The sequence below is a fragment of the Procambarus clarkii genome, chromosome 32 (genome assembly GCF_040958095.1).
Source record: "Procambarus clarkii isolate CNS0578487 chromosome 32, FALCON_Pclarkii_2.0, whole genome shotgun sequence".
In the NCBI taxonomy this organism is placed as follows: domain Eukaryota; kingdom Metazoa; phylum Arthropoda; class Malacostraca; order Decapoda; family Cambaridae; genus Procambarus; species Procambarus clarkii.
The window spans coordinates 19,830,945-19,846,052 of NC_091181.1; the positions used below are offsets into that span (position 1 = coordinate 19,830,945).

General features: G+C 50.1%; 1 protein-coding gene across 10 annotated transcripts in view; it reads right to left on the reverse strand.

Moving 5' to 3' along the window:
• Positions 1-15,108, reverse strand: part of LOC123759294 (uncharacterized) — a 309,434-nt gene that overhangs the window by 124,365 nt on the left and 169,961 nt on the right. For 7 of the 10 annotated variants that reach the window (XR_011230151.1, XM_069334996.1, XM_069334995.1 and 4 more), the window contains one exon: positions 11,146-11,292. The exons of the other annotated variants lie outside the window; for them this stretch is intronic. Coding sequence is in view for 6 of the 7 variants with exons in the window: in XM_069334996.1 (XP_069191097.1) it covers positions 11,146-11,292 (147 nt within the window). In the remaining variant the exon portion in view is untranslated. The remainder of the gene's footprint in view (positions 1-11,145; positions 11,293-15,108) is intronic. 10 annotated transcript variants of the gene reach the window in all.

Below are 15,108 nucleotides of genomic sequence, written 5' to 3' on the forward strand. Positions count from 1 at the left end.
AGGCCAGGCCTTGGACCCAGACCTCAGGCCAGGCCTTGGACCCAGACCTCAGGCCAGGCCTTGGACCCAGACCTCAGGCCAGGCCTTGGACCCAGACCTATGTGTAGAGACAAGCTGCCTCCTTACCCCCCCCCCCCCCACCCCCCAAACATTCCCTCACCACTGTCTGCCATTTATTATGAATTCTTCATTTTGACTAAGGAATATGATAGAGCAATGTGTTACAAACAACTGAAATGATAACATTTTCTCAGGCAATTTGGTGAAAAGCAGACAGTGAGTGAAGCATCGAGACAGGCATGTGGTGCAGCAGTCAGCTGAGGCCAGACCTGTTGGATGTGTCTCCACTCACCCTCCTTAACCTGATGCCTTTCCACCCCCTAATACATCGCCTCACCACTGACACCATCATTTATTATGAATTCTTCATTTTGACTATGGAATACAATAGAGCAATGTGTTACAAACAACTTAAATGGCAAAATTTTATCTGCTAATTTGGTGAAAACCAGACAGTGAGTGAAGAATCGAGGCATCAGCCATGTGTTGCCAATTAGCTGATAACTGATAACCAGAGCTCACCATTGACACCACCTGCCTCCCCTGACAACAACTTCCTCCACTGACACCACCTACCTCCCCTGACAACTTCCTCCACTGACACCACCTGCCTCCCCTGACAACAACTTCCTCCACTGACACCACCTACCTCCCCTGACAACAACTTCCTCCACTGACACCACCTGCCTCCCCTGACAATAACTTCCTCCACTGACACCACCTACCTCCCCTGACAACAACTTCCTCCACTGACACCACCTACCTCCCCTGACAAAAACTTCCTCCACTGACACCACCTGCCTCCCCTGACAACAACTTCCACCACTGACACCACCTACCTCCCCTGACAAAAACTTCCTCCACTGACACCACCTACCTCCCCTGACAACAACTTCCTCCACTGACACCACCTACCTCCCCTGACAACAATTTCCTCCACTGACACCACCTACCTCCCCTGACAACTTCCACCACTGACGCCACCTACCTCCCCTGACAACAACTTCCTCCACTGACACCACCTACCTTCCCTGACAACAACTTCCTCCACTGACACCACCTACCTCCCCTGACAACAACTTCCTCCACTGACACCACCTACCTCCCCTGACAACAACTTCCTCCACTGACACCACCTACCTCCCCTGACAACTTCCTCCACTGACACCACCTACCTCCCCTGACAACTTCCACCACTGACACCACCTGCCTCCCCTGACAACTTCCACCACTGACACCACCTACCTTCCCTGACAACAACTTCCTCCACTGACACCACCTACCTCCCCTGACAACTTCCACCACTGACACCACCTGCCTCCCCTGACAACTTCCACCACTGACACCACCTACCTTCCCTGACAACAACTTCCTCCACTGACACCACCTACCTTCCCTGACAACAACTTCCACCACTGACACCACCTACCTCCCCTGACAACAACTTCCACAACTGACACCACCTACTTCCCCTGACAACAACTTCCACCACTGACACCACCTACCTTCCCTGACAACTTCCACCACTGACACCACCTACCTCCCCTGACAACAACTTCCACCACTGACACCACCTACCTCCCCTGACAACAACTTCCACCACTGACACCACCTACCTCCCCTGACAACAGCTTCCACCACTGACACCACCAACCTCCCCTGACAACAACTTCCTCCACTGACACCACCTTCCTCCCCTGACAACTTCCTCCACTGACACCACCTACCTTCCCTGACAACAACTTCCTCCACTGACACCACCTACCTGCCCTGACAACAGCTTCCACCACTGACACCACCTACCTTCCCTGACAACAACTTCCTCCACTGACACCACCTACCTGCCCTGACAACAGCTTCCACCACTGACACCACCTACCTCCCCTGACAACAACTTCCTCCACTGACACCACCTACCTCCCCTGACAACTTCCACCACTGACACCACCTACCTTCCCTGACAACAACTTCCACCACTGACACCACCTGACAACTTCCACCACTGACACCACTTACCTCCCCTGACACCACCTACCTCCCCTGACAACAACTTCCACCACTGACACCACCTACCTCCCCTGACAACTTCCACCACTGACACCACCTACCTTCCCTGACAACAACTTCCACCACTGACACCACTTACCTCCCCTGACACCACTTACCTCCCCAGACAACAACTTCCACCACTGACACCACCTACCTCCCCTGACAACAATTTCAACCACTGACACCACTTACCTCCCCTGACAACTTCCACCACTGACACCACCTTCCTCCCCTGACAACAACTTCACCACTGACACCACCTACCTCCCCTGACAACAGCTTCCACCACTGACACCACCTACCTCCCCCTGACAGCTTCCACCACTGACACCACCTTCCTCCCCTGACAACAGCTTCCACCACTGACACCACCTACCTCCCCTGACAACAACTTCCACCACTGACACCACCTTCCTCCCCTGACAACAGCTTCCAATGACACCACCTTCCTTCCCTGACAACAACTTCCACCACTGACACCACCTTCCTCCCCTGACAACAGCTTCCACCACTGACACCACCTACCTCCCCTGACAACAGCTTCCACCACTGACACCACCTACCTGCCCTGACAACAGCTTCCACCACTGACATCACCTTCCTCCCCTGACAACAGCTTCCACCACTGACACCACCCACCTCCCCTGACAACAGCTTCCACCACTGACACCACCTACCTCCCCTAACAACAACTTCCACCACTGACACCACCTTCCTCCCCTGACAACAGCTTCCACTGACACCACCTACCTCCCCCTGACAACTTCCACTACTGACACCACCTTCCTCCCCTGACAACAGCTTCCACCACTGACACCACCTACCTCCCCTGACAACAACTTCCACCACTGACACCACCTACCTCCCCTGACAACAACTTCCTCCACTGACACCACCTACCTCCCCTGACAACAACTTCCTCCACTGACACCACCTACCTCCCCTGACAACAACTTCCACCACTGACACCACCTACCTCCCCTGACAACAACTTCCTCCACTGACACCACCTACCTCCCCTGACAACAACTTCCACTACTGACACCACCTTCCTCCCCTGACAACAGCTTCCACCACTGACACCACCTACCTCCCCTGACAACAACTTCCTCCACTGACACCACCTACCTCCCCTGACAACAACTTCCTCCACTGACACCACCTACCTCCCCTGACAACAACTTCCACCACTGACACCACCTTCCTCCCCTGACAACAGCTTCCACCACTGACACCACCTACCTCCCCTGACAACAACTTCCTCCACTGACACCACCTACCTCCCCTGACAACTTCCACCACTGACACCACCTTCCTCCCCTGACAACAACTTCCACAACTGAGACCACTTACCTCCCCTGACAATAACTTACACCACTGACACCACCTGCCTCCCCTGACAACTTCCACCACCTGCCTCCCCTGACAACTTCCACCACCTGCCTCCCCTGACAACTTCCACCACCTGTCTCCCCTGACAACTTCCACCACCTGCCTCCTCTGACAACTTCCACCACCTAGCTCCCCTGACAACTTCCACCACCTACCTCTCCCTGACAACAACTTAACCACCTTCCTCCCCTGACAACAGCTTCCACCACTGACACCACCTACCTCCCCTAACAACAACTTCCACCACTGACACCACCTTCCTCCCCTGACAACAGCTTCCACCACTGACACCACGTTCCTCCCCTGACAACAGCTTCCACTGACACCACCTACCTCCCCCTGACAACTTCCACTACTGACACCACCTTCCTCCCCTGACAACAGCTTCCACCACTGACACCACCTACCTCCCCTGACAACAACTTCCACCACTGACACCACCTACCTCCCCTGACAACAACTTCCTCCACTGACACCACCTACCTCCCCTGACAACAACTTCCTCCACTGACACCACCTACCTCCCCTGACAACAACTTCCACCACTGACACCACCTACCTCCCCTGACAACAACTTCCTCCACTGACACCACCTACCTCCCCTGACAACAACTTCCTCCACTGACACCACCTACCTCCCCTGACAACAACTTCCACCACTGACACCACCTACCTCCCCTGACAACAACTTCCTCCACTGACACCACCTACCTCCCCTGACAACAACTTCCACTACTGACACCACCTTCCTCCCCTGACAACAGCTTCCACCACTGACACCACCTACCTCCCCTGACAACAACTTCCTCCACTGACACCACCTACCTCCCCTGACAACAACTTCCTCCACTGACACCACCTACCTCCCCTGACAACAACTTCCACCACTGACACCACCTTCCTCCCCTGACAACAGCTTCCACCACTGACACCACCTACCTCCCCTGACAACAACTTCCTCCACTGACACCACCTACCTCCCCTGACAACTTCCACCACTGACACCACCTTCCTCCCCTGACAACAACTTCCACAACTGAGACCACTTACCTCCCCTGACAATAACTTACACCACTGACACCACCTGCCTCCCCTGACAACTTCCACCACCTGCCTCCCCTGACAACTTCCACCACCTGCCTCCCCTGACAACTTCCACCACCTGTCTCCCCTGACAACTTCCACCACCTGCCTCCTCTGACAACTTCCACCACCTAGCTCCCCTGACAACTTCCACCACCTACCTCTCCCTGACAACAACTTAACCACCTTCCTCCCCTGACAACAGCTTCCACCACTGACACCACCTACCTCCCCTAACAACAACTTCCACCACTGACACCACCTTCCTCCCCTGACAACAGCTTCCACCACTGACACCACGTTCCTCCCCTGACAACAGCTTCCACTGACACCACCTACCTCCCCCTGACAACTTCCACTACTGACACCACCTTCCTCCCCTGACAACAGCTTCCACCACTGACACCACGTTCCTCCCCTGACAACAGCTTCCACTGACACCACCTACCTCCCCCTGACAACTTCCACTACTGACACCACCTTCCTCCCCTGACAACAGCTTCCACCACTGACACCACCTACCTCCCCTGACAACATCTTCCACCACTGACACCACCTACCTCCCCTGACAACAACTTCCTCCACTGACACCACCTACCTCCCCTGACAACAACTTCCTCCACTGACACCACCTACCTCCCCTGACAACAACTTCCACCACTGACACCACCTACCTCCCCTGACAACAACTTCCTCCACTGACACCACCTACCTCCCCTGACAACAACTTCCACTACTGACACCACCTTCCTCCCCTGACAACAGCTTCCACCACTGACACCACCTACCTCCCCTGACAACAACTTCCTCCACTGACACCACCTACCTCCCCTGACAACAACTTCCTCCACTGACACCACCTACCTCCCCTGACAACAACTTCCACCACTGACACCACCTTCCTCCCCTGACAACAGCTTCCACCACTGACACCACCTACCTCCCCTGACAACAACTTCCTCCACTGACACCACCTACCTCCCCTGACAACTTCCACCACTGACACCACCTTCCTCCCCTGACAACAACTTCCACAACTGAGACCACTTACCTCCCCTGACAATAACTTACACCACTGACACCACCTGCCTCCCCTGACAACTTCCACCACCTGCCTCCCCTGACAACTTCCACCACCTGCCTCCCCTGACAACTTCCACCACCTGCCTCCCCTGACAACTTCCACCACCTGCCTCCTCTGACAACTTCCACCACCTAGCTCCCCTGACAACTTCCACCACCTACCTCTCCCTGACAACAACTTAACCACCTTCCTCCCCTGACAACAGCTTCCACCACTGACACCACCTACCTCCCCTAACAACAACTTCCACCACTGACACCACCTTCCTCCCCTGACAACAGCTTCCACCACTGACACCACGTTCCTCCCCTGACAACAGCTTCCACTGACACCACCTACCTCCCACTGACAACTTCCACTACTGACACCACCTTCCTCCCCTGACAACAGCTTCCACCACTGACACCACCTACCTCCCCTGACAACAACTTCCACCACTGACACCACCTACCTCCCCTGACAACAACTTCCTCCACTGACACCACCTACCTCCCCTGACAACAACTTCCTCCACTGACACCACCTACCTCCCCTGACAACAACTTCCACCACTGACACCACCTACCTCCCCTGACAACAACTTCCTCCACTGACACCACCTACCTCCCCTGACAACAACTTCCTCCACTGACACCACCTACCTCCCCTGACAACAACTTCCACCACTGACACCACCTACCTCCCCTGACAACAACTTCCTCCACTGACACCACCTACCTCCCCTGACAACAACTTCCACTACTGACACCACCTTCCTCCCCTGACAACAGCTTCCACCACTGACACCACCTACCTCCCCTGACAACAACTTCCTCCACTGACACCACCTACCTCCCCTGACAACAACTTCCTCCACTGACACCACCTACCTCCCCTGACAACAACTTCCACCACTGACACCACCTTCCTCCCCTGACAACAGCTTCCACCACTGACACCACCTACCTCCCCTGACAACAACTTCCTCCACTGACACCACCTACCTCCCCTGACAACTTCCACCACTGACACCACCTTCCTCCCCTGACAACAACTTCCACAACTGAGACCACTTACCTCCCCTGACAATAACTTACACCACTGACACCACCTGCCTCCCCTGACAACTTCCACCACCTGCCTCCCCTGACAACTTCCACCACCTGCCTCCCCTGACAACTTCCACCACCTGTCTCCCCTGACAACTTCCACCACCTGCCTCCTCTGACAACTTCCACCACCTAGCTCCCCTGACAACTTCCACCACCTACCTCTCCCTGACAACAACTTAACCACCTTCCTCCCCTGACAACAGCTTCCACCACTGACACCACCTACCTCCCCTAACAACAACTTCCACCACTGACACCACCTTCCTCCCCTGACAACAGCTTCCACCACTGACACCACATTCCTCCCCTGACAACAGCTTCCACTGACACCACCTACCTCCCCCTGACAACTTCCACTACTGACACCACCTTCCTCCCCTGACAACAGCTTCCACCACTGACACCACCTACCTCCCCTGACAACAACTTCCACCACTGACACCACCTACCTCCCCTGACAACAACTTCCTCCACTGACACCACCTACCTCCCCTGACAACAACTTCCTCCACTGACACCACCTACCTCCCCTGACAACAACTTCCACCACTGACACCACCTACCTCCCCTGACAACAACTTCCTCCACTGACACCACCTACCTCCCCTGACAACAACTTCCACTACTGACACCACCTTCCTCCCCTGACAACAGCTTCCACCACTGACACCACCTACCTCCCCTGACAACAACTTCCTCCACTGACACCACCTACCTCCCCTGACAACAACTTCCTCCACTGACACCACCTACCTCCCCTGACAACAACTTCCACCACTGACACCACCTTCCTCCCCTGACAACAGCTTCCACCACTGACACCACCTACCTCCCCTGACAACAACTTCCTCCACTGACACCACCTACCTCCCCTGACAACTTCCACCACTGACACCACCTTCCTCCCCTGACAACAACTTCCACAACTGAGACCACTTACCTCCCCTGACAATAACTTACACCACTGACACCACCTGCCTCCCCTGACAACTTCCACCACCTGCCTCCCCTGACAACTTCCACCACCTGCCTCCCCTGACAACTTCCACCACCTGTCTCCCCTGACAACTTCCACCACCTGCCTCCTCTGACAACTTCCACCACCTAGCTCCCCTGACAACTTCCACCACCTACCTCTCCCTGACAACAACTTAACCACCTGCCTCCCCTGACAACTTCCACTACCTGTCTCCCCTGACAACTTCCACCACCTGTCTCCCCTGACAACTTACACCACCTGTCTCCCCTGACAACTTACACCACCTTCCTCCCTGACAACAACTTCCACCACTGACACCACCTACCTCCCCTGACAACTTACACCACCTGTCTCCCCTGACAACTTACACCACCTGTCTCCCCTGACAACTTACACCACCTTCCTCCCTGACAACAACTTCCACCACTGACACCACCTACCTCCCCTGACAACTTCCACCACTGACACCACCTTCCTGACAGCAACTTCCACCACCTGCCTCACCTGACAACTTCCATCACTGACACCACCTGCCTCCCCTGACAACTTCCATCACTGACACCACCTGCCTCCCCTGACAACTTCCACCACTGACACCACCTGCCTCCCCTGACAACTTCCACCACTGACACCACCTGCCTCCCCTGACAACTTCCACCACCTACCTCCACTGACAACAACTTCCACCACTGACAACTTGCCTCCCATGAAAATAACTTACACCACCTGCCCCCTAACAATAAACCCTAACTACCGACACCACTTGCCCCCCTGACAACAACTCTCATCAATGACCCCTGACACCATTTTATCATCCTTCAACCATTTCTCCCTAGAAACAATGGGTAAGCATAATAAAACACTGTATAACTGTTTACACTTTGGTGAATCATAGTTGATGACAGCCACCTCTGACGCTTGGTCTTGGTGATTGCTTGAACGAACAATCCTCGCTTAACCCTTAAATGGCGCATAGCTATATACCATTTGACACCCACAGGCGCATACCAAGAAAAAAAAAAAAAAATTATTTTTTCTTCCTAACCTGTTAATTTGTGTTCACTGATCATGGGAAAAATAATAATAAAATCGTAAGTGGCATACATTGCCCACTATAGGGCGGGGAAGTGTGACAAAAATCAGGCGCTGACTGAGCGTGCGTCCCAGGCGGTCTGTTGATCGCCAGCTGTCAGGCCAGAGTTTCCACAAAGAGATGTGGATTACCTAATTATTTCAATGTCTCTGATTGATTTTTCGTAGTTTTTTTGCTGTAATATTATTCAATAGTGTGTAGTGTGATATATTTATATAATAAAATGAGTGAATCATCGCTGTACTCAAAAATATGGCGTGCGTATTGTTGATTCAATTATGTTAAATTAAACAGTGAACAAACACTGTCGGTTATTACACTAAATACACAGGTTATATATAAGTATCTGCATGTTTTGTTCACCATGACAAACCACTAAGTTGGTATGCTGAGTGGCAGTGGCAGGCAGTGGCAGGCAGTGACTGGCTGCCACTGGCTGCCACTCCCTCCCTCACCTCACCTGCCTTGCCACCATTCTCCACCCACCATACTGTTTTTGCTTTTATATACAGACGTTATATATAAGTATTTACATGTTTTGTTCACCATAACTGTACATCTAAGCTTGTATGGTGAGTAAAGGCAGAGAGACGTAGCTACTCACACAGTAGCTGGTGGCGGCCGCCCTCAAGGCCAGACGCACTAATATTTCTCCTACAACAATACTGTTTGTGGTGTTATTACGCTATATACACACATTATATATAAATATCTACCTGTTTTATTCACCATACTTGTACAAGTAAACTGGTATGGTGCCCAAAGACCATCGTAGTCATCAGTAAACAACATGATAAGTACTGCAGACGACGCTCCTCCCTCACCAAAATGGCGGCTCCCAACCTCCTACTCTCGCTGTTATCTCACACTATACACACGTTATATATAAGTATCTACATTTGTGTTCACCATAGCGAACCACTAAGCTGGTATGGTGAGTGCAGTCAATAAAAGGTGGCCACACACACTCAAAAGACAACGCCACCATCCTCCCTTCCACAGCATTACTCCTCCCTCCATGGCGCACAGCGCCAAATATCACCACAATCCTGCTATTATCAGAACCCTGGTCAGTTTTATCACAGTCAGGGGTCTTCTGTAATAATATCATCACTACATAATAGCATGAACAAGTATATTATGGCATTTTTAGGCGATGCTGTGGTCACAAGCTGAACAGCAGTGCTGTGAGCTCATGCTGCGTGCATCAGGCTTGGTAGCTCACTCAATACTGAGGCCCCTAACACCCTGGAGTTTGGCCCACGATTTTTTTTAAATGGCGTCTGTTTACAAGAGCCCTGATGAAGGTGTGGTGAACCCCGTGTATCCGCAGGCCGTTTAAATCTTGCGTAGTACTCCAAAGCATCATATGATGCGATGCGCAATTTACTGTAAGTCGGTCAAAGCATCATATGATGCGATGCGCAATTGAAGGGTTAATCTAACATTTGTAGGTTCCACTGAACATTTAGTACCGAATTCAATTTGTTCGGATCTTCTGGGAATTCACTAGAGCGGGGTTCGTTAGAGTGAGGATGCACTGTAATTACACTTTGGTAATTATTACTGGCAGGGGGTTGGTGCCAGACCTGTATCTCCAGCCCCCCCCCCCCTCTACTGGCAGGGAGCTGGTGCCCGACCTGTAGCTCCAGCCCTCCTTTACTCGCAAGGGGTTTGTGCTAATGAGCTTGCATTAGTTTTGAGAGAATTGATCATGGTCTGGCATTGTTTGAGAGTTTGTTGGCAGTTTCAAGGTTTCGGTCTCTTCAAACCCAGCAGTGGTCTGTTTTGGTTCATTGTCTTTCTGGATGCTTTCCAGGATGATTGCCGGAGTGTTACTCACTCTCTGCACCACTGTGAGGGAGCCAAGATCACAGGGTCAAAACAGGATCACAAGTTCAATCACCGTGTAGGACAGAAATGATTCACATGTTTCCTTTCACCAGATCCCACTGTTCACCTACTAGTAAAAAAATTTCCACGAGTTAGGCAACTATTGTAGACTGCATGTTGAGGAAAGTCAGTAGCTGACCTAGGGGGATCTCAATAAACTTAAGAACATACAGTACTTCCTTTCTTCAAAAATAAACTCAATATATTGTGATATGAACTATGACTGTATGAATCCTTAACTGTAGCCTCTGTTTAACACAACAGTAAAATGTGCACTTGGATGAAATAACGATTCTTTGCGGGCGGGGATCGTATTCCAGGGACTTGCTCGAAACGCTACACGTACTAGTGGCTGTACAGGAATGTAACAACTCTTGTATATATCTCAAAAAAAAAAAACAAGAGAAAATAAAAAACTTACTGTTAATTTCTTCTGAGGGATTTCTCCAGTGGTTTCCTGAACTTTATTCATGATACTGGAGGCTGAGGCTCCCAGGTGTACGGGGTCAGCTGTGGCATCCATCTCTGTGGTCGTCATCTCCAGGGCCTTGCTGATGGTCTCCTGCACCTGTCATTACCAACACAAACATTAATGGTGGAGGCAGAGTCCCACAGCTGTACAGGGTCAGCTATGGCACCCATCTCTGTGGTCATCATCTTCAGGGTCTCCCTCATGGTCTTCTGCACCTGTCATTACTAACACAAACATTAGCCCCCTTTGCAACGCACCTATTAACCCTTAACCCTCAAACCGCTAGGGGTCCATATGGCTTTAACACCCACAGGCACAACAAAAAAAAAAAAAATCCAAAAAATTCTTTCATCTCATATAAGTGTTAATTTTAGCTCAATGATCACGGAAAACATAACAAAAAAATTGTAGGTGGCATATTTTGGCCATTTTAGCAATAGGGTGGGAAGTCTGGCAAAAGAGGGGTGTTGACAGAGCCTTCGCCAAACGAGGTCTACTCAGCTCGAGCTGTCAGGCAGCAGTTGCCACAAATATATTATTACCTAATTATTTCAATGTCTCTGATTTTTTCTTAGTTTTTTTTTTCAGTAATATTATTCAATACAGTGAATTGTGATATATTTATATAATAAAGTGTGTGAACCATCGCTGTACTCAAAATTATGGTGTGCATATTAGTGATTCAATTGTTATGTTCATAAAACAATAAACAAATAGTTTTGCTGTTAATACACTATATACACAGGTTATATATAAGTAGCTGCATGTTTTGCTCACCATAACGAACCACTAAGTTGATATTGTGAGTCAAAATGCAACGAGGAGTGACCGCCACTTGCTGCCACTCCCTCCCTCAACAACACCTCACTCGCCCTCATTCTCCTCCCACAATACTGTGTTTGCATTTATTCACTATACACAGATGTTATATATAAGTATTTACATGTTTTGTTCACCATAACTGTACATCTAAGCTTGTATGGTGAGTATAGGCACAAAGACGAAGCTACTCACACAGTCAGCTGGTGGCGGATGCCCTCAAGGCCAGACGCACTAATATTTCTCCTCCAATAATACTGTTTGTGGTGTTATTACGCTATATAAATATATTATACTGTATATAAATATCTACACGTTTTTATTCACCATTTTTAGGGGGAGCCGGTCGGCCGAGCGGACAGCACGCTGGACTTGTGATCCTGTGGTCCTGGGTTCGATCCCAGGCGCCGGCGAGAAACAATGGGCAGAGTTTCTTTCACCCTATGCCCCTGTTACCTAGCAGTAAAATAGGTACCTGGGTGTTAGTCAGCTGTCACGGGCTGCTTCCTAGGGGTGGAGGCCTGGTCGAGGACCGGGCCGCGGGGACACTAAAAAAAGCCCCGAAATCATCTCAAGATAACCTCAAGATAACCATACCTGTACAAATAGGCTCGTGTGGTGCCCAAAGAACATAGTGGCCACCAGTAAACAACATGATAAGTCGTGCAGACGACGCACCTCCCTCACCAAAATGGAGGGTCCCAACCTACTCCTATTGCTGTTATTTCACTCTATACACGTTATATATAAGTATCTACATTTGTGTTCACCATAGCAAACCACTAAGCTGGTATGGTGAGTGCAGTCAATATAAGGTGGCCACACACAGTCAGAAGATGACTCCACCACCCTCCCTCCCACAGCATTACTCCTCCCTCTATGGAGCACAGTGCTAGATATCTCCACAGTCCTGCAATTATCAGAATCCTGGCCAGTTTTATCACAGTCAGGGGTCTTCTGTAATATAATCTTTGCTAAATAATAGCATGAACATATATATTATGACATTTGCAGGCAATGCTCTGGCCACAAGCTGAACAGCGGTGCTGTGAGCTCGTGATGCGTGCATCAGCCTTGGAGGCTTGCTCAATACTGAAACTCTCAAACCCAAGAATGTTGACCTGGATTTTTTTTCTAGGTGGCATCTGGCAACTATCAGTCGTGGTTGCACTATAACTGCCTCTATCCCAGGCCGGGCATTTAAATTATAGCGCTAGACATGAAATCATATATCTATGACATGCGCGGTTTCGGTTTTGTCATTGAAAGCATATACAGTATATATGATTTGCACGGTTTAAGGGTTAAACAGCGCAATACATACATATACGATGGGAGTAACTGTCACAAAATCACGCACATCGTACACTTACAACCGAGGGTCTAATGCACGATTTTAAATACCCCCGCAAACGATAGGGGCAGCAATAGTCCAGCCACAGTCGATTGTAAAGACGCCATCTTGAAAATAAATCAAAAGCTGTAACATATCTGGGTGTGAGAGCCTCAGTACTAAATGAGCAACTAAGGCTGGCGCATGCAGCATGAGCTAACAGCACTGCTGTTCAGCTTGTGAACACAGCATAGCCTAAAAATGTAACAATATATATGAGCCTGCTATTACTTAGTGATGATAGTATTAGAAAAGACCCCTGACAGTGATAAAAATGTGCTGTAATAATTAACGTTGTGCTCTATAGTGGGAGGAGTAATGCTGAGGAAGGGAGAGAGGTGGACTCGTCTTCTGACTGTGTGTGGCCACCTTTTATTGTCTGGACTTACCATACCAGCTTGGTGGTTCGCTATGGTGAACACAAATGTAGATACTTATACAGTGCTTCCTCAGTCTAACGCACCCCGCTCTATCAAATCCCCGGAAGAGCCGAACAAATTGAATTCGGTACCAAATGTTCAGTGGAACATACAAATGTTCGATTAAGAGAGGAATGTTCGCCCAAGCGGTCACCGAGGCCGAGCGTCGGAGCTGGCTGTCATCAACTATGATTCGCCAGTGTAAACAGTTATATAGGGTTTTATTATCCTTACCCATTGTTTCTAGGGAGAAATGGTGATAAAATGGTGTCGGGCGGGGGGGGGGGGGGGGCATTGGTGAGAGAGTTGTTGTGAGGAGGCAAGTGGTGTCAGTGGTTAGGGTTTTTTGTTAGGGGGCAGGTGGTGAAAGTTACGTATTCTCATGGGAGGCAGGTTGTCAGCCAGGCAGCTGACAACCAGCTGAAATGGTGATAAAATGGTGTCAGGGGGGCATTGGTGAGAAACTTGTTGCCAGGAGGCAAGTGGTGTCAGTAGTTAGGGTTTTTTGTTAGGGGGGGGGGGGCAGGTGGTGTAAGTTGCGTCTTCTCATGGGAGGCAGGTTGTCAGCCAGGCAGCTGACAACCAGCTGAAATGGTGATAAAATGGTGTCAGGGGGCATTGGTGAGAGAGTTGTTGTCAGGAGGCAAGTGGTGTCAGTAGAGGCTGGTTATCAGTGGTAGAAGTTGTCAAAGGAAGCTGGAGTAATTGTGGTGTCTGTAGAGGCAACACATGATTGGCGCCTCCATGCTCCCCCTCCAGCCACTCCCCCTCCTCTCCTCTCGTCATCAGATGCCACGAGTAAATTTAATGATAATTATCGCATTATCTATCCATTTCCTGTTCACAGAATTTTCAATACAATTGGGGTGTAGATAACATCGCTCCTTGAGCCATTGGGGGGGGGGGGAGGTTTCCTGGATTCCTCCCTCCCTCTACAGCTTACGTACTGTCCTGTAATACATTAGGTATTACTGTAATACAGTACTGTACTGTATAAAATGAATAAAACTTCAAAACAGACAATATTTTATTAATTATAACAAACAATATTATTTGAAAACAATTTGTAAGTCTATTTAGATTAAATTTCGAGTAGGCCAATAAAACAAGCACAGGTCGTTTGAATGTTAGGCCTTGGTGAGGTGGCTGGCATCATTTTAGGTGGTGTCAGGGGAGACAGGTGGTGGCAGGGGGATGCAGGTGGTGGCAGGGGGAGGCAGGTGGTGTGAGGTGGTGGAAATGGTTGAAGGATGGAGGGAAATGGTTGAAGGGTGATAAAAT